An 8,456-nucleotide genomic window follows, 5' to 3' on the forward strand; every position below is an offset into this window, starting at 1 on the left:
TAATTCTGGGGCGGCATCCCAAAACTGGGTTGTCAGATTCATCAGAAAATTTCAGGGCAGGTAGATCTTGACCTGATAAACAATTTTACCCCTGTCAGATTTACTATAAATGCTTTGGTTTTTGAGTTATAAGCCAAAAACTGCATTTTACCCCAGATTCTATTTTTAGCCATGGCAGCCATATTGATTGGATGGCCGGGTCACCGGACACATTTTTGAAACTACATACCCCAAAGATGGTTGTGGCCAAGTTTGGATTGATTTGGCCAAGTAGTTTCAGAGGAGAAGATTTTTGTAAAAGATAACTAAGATTTACGAAAAATGGTTAAAAATTGACTATAAAGGGCAATAACTCCTAAAGGGGTCAACTGACCATTTCGGTCATGTTGACTTATTTGTAAGTCTTACTTTGCTGAACATTATTGCTGTTTACAGTTTATCTCTATCTATAATAATATTCAAGATAATAACCAAAAACAGCAAAATTTCCTTAAAATTACTAATTCAGGGGCAGCAACCCAACAACAGGATATCCGATTTATCTGAAAATTTCAGGGCAGATAGATTTTGACCTGTTTAACAATTTAACCCCTTGTCAGATTTGCTCTAAATGCTTTGATTTTTGAGTTATAAGCCAAAAACTGCATTTTACCCCTATGTTCTATTTTTAGCCATGGTGGCCATCTTGGATGGTTGGCCGGGTCACCGAACACATTTTTTAAACTAGATACCCCAATGATGGTTATGGCCAAGTTTGTTGTAATTTGGCCCAGTAGTTTCAGAGGAGAAGATTTTTGTAAAAGTTAACGACGCCAGACGACGACGGACGACAGACGACGGACGACAGACGACGGACGACGGACGCCAAGTGATGGGAAAAGCTCACTTGGCCCTTTGGGCCAGGTGAGCTAAAAATAATGGCATGTGCAGTAAAAGGCCCAGTAAACCGATAGCAGCGCAACCCCAACACTGAATTGATACAAAGTAGGGTTCATATTCATATTAAAATGTTCTCCCAATTCCTAAATATGCATTTCATTTGCCACTACCACCAAATACCATCATCATCAAATATAATCGACCTATTAGAGTATCAGAGAAGAAGAATAAATCCAAGAAATTTGATGTTAACAAAAAAACTGGTCCAGGAAGGTTGTCTGGTGCCATTTGAATGATGAAGAAACATGACCATTGCCTAAAAAATTCCAGCAGTATCAAGTGATTACCAGAAATATTCTTTCTTTCCATGAACCATCAAAGATTGGAACACACTCCCTCCTGGGATTGTATCAGCATGGTGGCAAGGCTTAAATAAATTGAAATATGGGGGAGGAGTCTGTATATGCACCGAAATCATTCCATAATATTCACATTGTCAATTGTGGCCAATATCTGGTATGGTAGAAGGTCCAAATTATATAAGCTCTGTGATATGCACACAGTAATAGTTGACCTTTTACTTGTAGTTTTTAGAGAAATAAACAAATAACATTGATCACGGAACCATGAAAATATTCTTACTGCTGAACGAATAATTAATGGGAGATGAATGTGAAAATACATTACAGGGTATAATCATTTGAAACAGGCTACAATCTAAGATTTGAAGTTCAGAGATTGTTTCAACTCAATGACACAACAGAGCAGATATATAATATCAAATTGACTGAAAACAGTTTTAAAGCCACCTCATCCTAAAACAATAGACCACTTTCGAGTTCATCCGTCACCGGCAAAAACTCGTCAATAATGCGTGCCTTTATGACGTCATTTACCAGATAGAGGGGATCGCCTGTATCCCTGCACTATTTACGTTCATCAAGCGTCTTAGTGATGGTCGTTGTGCAGGATAAACTAGAAATAATGGTTGTTCTGTAGGTACTTAATGACAATTCCCTAATGACAGCAGTGCTGATTGTCAATTTTGAGAATTTAATTTGCTGAATAATTGGTACAATATAGAATTATAGTTTTCCAACCACTCGCTCAACATTGAAACGGAAGTGACGACGCCCCTAAACGCACAAATGACGTTCACTAAAACCAGAGTTTTTGACGGAAATGCATCGAACTCGAAAGTTGTCTATTGTTTTGACAGCAAATTTAACAATCCACTGTTTTAGGGAAATGTTTAAATCTAGGTAAATACTTCAGATTGACTAAGTGAAAGCAAAGTTTAGTTAACAAACCATTTCACTATGCAATGTATAGTACATCATGACAGTATGTTTTGCAAATGATACCAACACAAGACTCCTTTTCTTTTACATCAGTCTTTTTTTTACATTCATGATTTACAGAATAAATACAGCTCAATTTTTTAAGAAAAAAATAATAAATATACATCCACCTGTTGGGTAACAACACTGTCACAGATATTAAGAAACAAATAGTACAAGCCATCCTTTTCCAAGACGGCTATTAGTAAGTACTTGTGAAATCATTTCCACCCTCCCCAAAAATCATTTCTTTTGTCACACATATTTTCCAAGGAAATTTCCTTGTACATTTGTTGATTTGAACATGAACACAATTTTTAATGCTGCAACACTTGACATTTGTATATTTTATTCCTTGCATTCATTTTCCTTTTATCCAAATCTGTCAAATTTAAATACAAGAACATGACCTACAACCTTATACAAAAAATTGAAAAAATGACTAGAATTGAAGTGCACAGGGTAGCACAATGCTGGTATTAATGAATGGAAGCTATGAAAAATGAAGAATGGTAACAAATCCTTCCATCGGTTACTTCGAGGTCATCATCGTTACGAACTCTGGAAAGAAAGAGAAAGAAAACATAAGTCTATGCAATTCAAGACACTAAAGACTCACAAAAACTAAATAAATGTGATACTGATAATAGCTTTGTACAAATATAAATGAAATCCTACATGTATCAGACTGCCTGGAATCTATCAGATGTGAAAAGTGATGGCATGTGTTATTTTGGCCAAGTTAGTATTAGCATAGTTACTTCACAGAATTTATCATCTTACTCTCAAACTAGGGACTTATAAATGAGCTATTCAAAATGTCCTCGTCTGTATGATCTTAAAATTTATCCATAGAAATTCATAAATATTGCATAGGCATTGGTCTATTAACGATTTTGTTAAGTTGCAGTTTCATTAATGTATGTACTCCACATCTTTTATTTATCACCCCTGACCTACAGCCTTGCATTGCATGAATTTACAGATGTCACCATAACAAAATTATGGCCAATAAGGCCAGTTAGAGCGAAAATTTAACGGCCCTACTCAATTAAAATATGCCCTAATAATGAAATTTATATAAATACACACCTTCATAATTAACTTGTCCATCACCATCTATATCTGCTTCACGAATCATTTCATCTACTTCTTCATCTGTTAATTTTTCACCCAAATTTGTCATTACATGTCTCAATTCTGCTGCACTAATGAAACCATTACCATCTTTGTCAAACACACGGAATGCTTCCCTGATTTCTTCTTCACTGTCTGTGTCCTTCATTTTTCTGGCCATCATTGTCAAAAACTCTGGAAAGTCTATTGTTCCATTGCCTAAAAAGAAAGAAAAAATCAATAGAAATCTAGAGGGAACCAGTCAGTGATGTGTGTCTAATCGATATGTCAAGCTGTAATTTGTGTAGCCAGAAAACAAACTCAGTTGCTGCATTTCTAATATCACACAAGTATCAATTTTTTATGGCATCCAGTACCTGTTAAAATGAGGATTTTTCAAAAGATTCCTATTTTGGCAAAATAAATTGGCTACTTTATTAAAATATGATTAACATAGCATTTATTTTATTAAAAATGTTAATTGTCATGTCAGAGATTTTTTAGTAAAAGTTCTACAGCTGCCATAGAAATTGATACTTACAACAGACCAAAATATGAAATTAATAGGGAATCTGTTAATGTGACATAAAGGATGCACTTGCTTGTACATGATATAAAGGGACACAACTCAAGAGCTGTACTACCCATATTGTTACTTCATCCGAGTTTTCTGGTAATAAGCATTGTGTATAAGTTTCATAACATTTGGTTGATGCAAACTTGTGTACGAGAAGGCAAACAAATGTTCACACATATGAATATATATAAAAAAAAACAACAACATGCTGGATCACCCCCCAAAAAGTTGCATTTGCATTTGTATAAATATATAGAACATATTTTTTTATACCATCAGCATCAACTTCATTGATCATATCTTGGAGTTCAGCTTCGGTTGGATTCTGTCCCAATGACCTCATAACTGTACCAAGTTCTTTTGTGGTAATGGTTCCATCACCATCTTTATCGAACAAGCTGAAAGCTTCCTTAAACTCTACAAAATGGAAAACAAATATTTATTCATTTATCATATTTATAGACAAAACGCAAGTGGACTCACAATATAATACCATACAATTAAAAAAAATATGCAGCTTGTCTACATGACATGTAGTTAAGCATCTACATTTGGTGTCAAGTCCCTTCTATTAAATTGTTCTCAACCACAAAACTTAAACGTTGTACATAGTGTTGGATAATCGGTTGAAATTACCAACCGATTATCTATTACAATCGTTTGACAGCAACCAACCGACTATCGGTTATAATCGCATCAGAATACTTTGCCCTTTTTTTAAATGAAATCATGCATTTTAGTCTCCTTTCCTTTTCATATTTTATTTAGCAATTATAAAAATGAATTAATTAGAATCCAGATTCAGATTGAACATATTTTATCTCATAATTACAACATTAATTACCAAGAGTGACACTAACTTTTCTAAATTTCAATGGTGTAACCCACATTATAATTTCAATAACTTAGCAGTATAAACATTTGAATGTTTCACATTAAGAAAAGATATATATAAAGTATTTTACTTTAAGAAATTTAAGATTAACAGAAAAAATAAAACAATGCATTTGCATTGAAATATATACAGTAAACAAAGAGGATCCAGCCAATGTGTGTTAATTCGTGTAGAATGCTTTTTTTCTCACTTTTATGATCATCATTTTTCTGTCAATTGTGTCATTCGAGCGTCTGAACTTATAAATGCAAAAATGCGGAATTATTACATAGTTGAACCGTATCCGAACCGTGATTCTAATGTATTTCAATGGCGGACAAATTTCAGAAAATTTACAAAAATAAACGATGTTTGACAAGCAATTTGGGAAAGAATATGACGCTTTTGACGCTACTAATGGATAAAACATTAATAAAAGGCAATTTGCGACACGATCTAATGAAGTAAAGAAATTATTTTGTCTAAAATCTGAAGGATTTCACAGTCTTCACGACGAGTGGCAGCCCAGGCAGCCCAGGCTGGTAAAATTGCTCTCGGGCCTGTAAAATTCAGACCTACAGGCCAACAGAATCTAACTAAAAATTTTCAAAAATTGAGCTGCGGGCCTGTAGATTTAGCAGTTCAGCGTGAAGGCTGGATTTCATGTACGCTCTCAAGTAACAAGTATCCGGTATTGAGAGAGTATTTCATGCAAAGTTATTTATTTTAAAGATCAATCTGTATATATATAGCCAATACTTTTGTCACGTTTTAAAGGGGAAAAAATGGTTTTGTCTTTAATTATAGGATGTTTGACATTGTTATTGTCATCGACTGATATTTTTCGTTCTCAGAGTTTTCGTTGCAATTTGTTTGACTGAGCAAATAAAATTCAAACCGCAAACGGACCGGAAGTTGATACGCAAAAAGTCCGGAAACTATAGCGACAATCGATTGAACAAAATCCCAATCGATTATCGACATCGTGAGGCCCAACCAACTGATTTCCGACTTATTCCGATCATCGGAACAACACTAGTTGTACAAGCATGCACTTCTCACATTTCAGTGAAATTTACATTATTTTATTAAGTATTACAAGCAATGTGTTTCTATCTGGCTGCAATGGGGACAAAAATTAATAAACTTGCTTCAGTTTCTGTTCAAAGGGGAATAACCAACATTTTAAAAATATTGGTCCAAGTTTTAAATTGTTTTACAAATTAACATTGTTTAATTCTATAGGTTAACTCACCACAGGCCCACCAATCTAGGCTTGCAAAATCACCATTAGGCCTATAAAACATATATAATTTTCATGTTTGGCCTTAAGCTCGTCACTTATACGTAGCATTGTGGGTTCAATGATCAGAAATAAGAACAACCATTACATTTGTGAGTCAGTTCCTGAGATGCAATGCAAGACAATTGCACCACCACCTACATTGTATACAATGAAAAATGCTATATTCTGGCATATATACCTGCAATTTGTTCTTCTGTAAGCTGATCGGCCTGAAATTGAAAAAAAAGTATAGAAAAACTTAATTCATCAGTTTCAATAAATCAAAATGAGAAAATTTAAACTACATACATGCAAGAAGTGGTATGATTGCCAATGAGAGATGATTCTCCACCCGAGTTTAATTTAACAAGTTTTTATATAACTAATTCATGTTGTATGAATTGTCTATGTTGGTTTAATATTATGTATCAGCACTACATGTACCTGTTATAACTAAAGTTTCCAAACCAAACAAGTTGCAACTCCTTAATTGGTAAGCTTGCCATAGAAACAGCTTATTATTATATTTTCAAGTCTTGATAGACCAAGATGGAATGTTGAAACCATCAGCCCTTGTCAATGATATGGATCAATCCCTTTCAGATGAAGCATAATGATCTATTTCCAAGTTGGTGAATACTGAGCTTGTGGTAAATAATATGATGGAGTTGAAACTTAAAGGTTATCCAGGGAAATCTTCCATTTTATGAATAAATGCATTTTTCTTTAATTTCTTTTGGTATTCTCTGTTCGACTGGGACTAATACAGTAATACTACTGTATTGTTCAAAGGTCCAGAGGCAGAGTGTTTTACGAAGAGTTGAAACTTTAAGGTAATCCAGGGATAACAATAAAAAGTCAATATGTATACATGATCTTTTGTTTTCAATTTGAATTAATGTACTTTTCCTGGTCCCTTATGTGATTCTGAGTCCTGAAGGACTAACAATTACATTTTGTTTATGTTTTAGGCCCAGGTCCCGAGTGACTTTCTGATTTGGCATACTAAGGCCCAAGCAAATAATTGCTCTTGCAGTCTTGGCTCAGGGATTACATGTACATTTTCCTTGAACAATTTATATCACAGAGTAATTATCAAAAGCTACAACACCTTTTACCTCAATTAACCTCAGGTCAATTCTTAGACACAAATTCAAAAAATTATATGGAGCAGGATCTGCTTAGCCCACCTGACATTACCCCAGATTTTGGTAGGGTTTTGTTGATGTCCGTTTTCTATGTTGCGTTTGGTGTAATTGTTATTCCTTTTAGTATGTTTGTTTTCTACTTGGGTACGTGCAACTGTCTTGAATGTTTATAACCAAAAAAGGGGGGGGGGGGATCTTATAATATAAAATATTGAAGACTAAAGGGCAATCCTGGTCTACAGAGTATGTGCATCCAACTAAAATTCGCCAAGAACAGCTGCCCGCTACTTTTGTGTATTCCAAAAGAAGTTAATTTTGTATTCTTTCAATAAATCATTAGATGTCTCTTGATTTTTCACTAATATTCTTAACGAGAGCGGCGCGAAATAATTTAAAAATTGCATATACTTCACACTATTTTATACGAATTTCTTTTAAATAAAAAAGCACGATTTTCTTCCTGACCTCTTTCTTTATATTTGTCAAATGGAAAATATCTCACTATTGCTTTATTTGTTTCCCAAAAACAATATTAAGAGGATTGTATCAAGCACTTCATTCACAACTATAAAAGGTATTAAAATTATTAAACGAACGCATTAAAACAGAAACTATAGGCTAAATCTATTAAAACAAATATATTTTAACACAAATTGAAATATTTCATGTCTCGATGTCTCATTTTACGCACTTACCATGATAGATTGTGATTTTTGGCAGACGAATCTTCTTCCTGACGATGTTAGAATCTGCAAGTATCTTTTCCGGTTTCACCTATATTTATGCAGGTTACACAACTAAGAGCTCCTGTTACCTTTAAATTAATGTAACAATGAGTAAACTTTGACAAATTAGTTATGTGTCCCTAAAAATATATTTAAATCCGAGTTTTAAGTTGGGACTACTTTTCCAGCAGCCTGTTTGATTTGAGTATCCCTCATCGATTTCTCGTCGTGATTATTATTGTATATTTGTTACGATGAATTTGATTGGTTGAGGTATACCTGCATTGCGACACTTGCACTGCGGCAGACGAAATTTTCAAAATAAAGAAAAGCTTTGTCCAGTTGGGGAGCATTTGGGGTTTGATCAATCATTGGCATTTAATTAGAATGACGATTTTTATATAATGCGTCATTTTTCTAAAACAAGCTTTCATGTCTCATGATTTCGACTTTTTTTTAACAAAACAAGAGGCCCATATAAACTTATTGCGGCCGAGCTGTGATGGGAAAGG

General features: G+C 34.1%; 1 protein-coding gene across 1 annotated transcript; it reads right to left on the reverse strand.

Annotated features, from left to right (window-relative positions):
• Nucleotides 1-2,257: 2,257 nt before the first annotated feature.
• LOC143067820 (calmodulin) lies at nt 2,258-8,195 on the reverse strand. The gene is made up of 5 exons (XM_076241383.1): nt 7,915-8,195; nt 6,271-6,301; nt 4,186-4,329; nt 3,312-3,554; nt 2,258-2,780 (listed from the first exon to the last, which is right to left on the reverse strand). The coding sequence occupies exons 1-5, from the start codon at nt 7,915-7,917 to the stop codon at nt 2,752-2,754; spliced, it is 450 nt and encodes a 149-aa protein (XP_076097498.1). The 5' UTR covers nt 7,918-8,195; the 3' UTR covers nt 2,258-2,751.
• Between the last annotated feature and the right edge of the window lie 261 nt (nt 8,196-8,456).

Source organism: Mytilus galloprovincialis, chromosome 3 (assembly GCF_965363235.1).
Source record: "Mytilus galloprovincialis chromosome 3, xbMytGall1.hap1.1, whole genome shotgun sequence".
In the NCBI taxonomy this organism is placed as follows: Eukaryota; Metazoa; Mollusca; class Bivalvia; order Mytilida; family Mytilidae; genus Mytilus; species Mytilus galloprovincialis.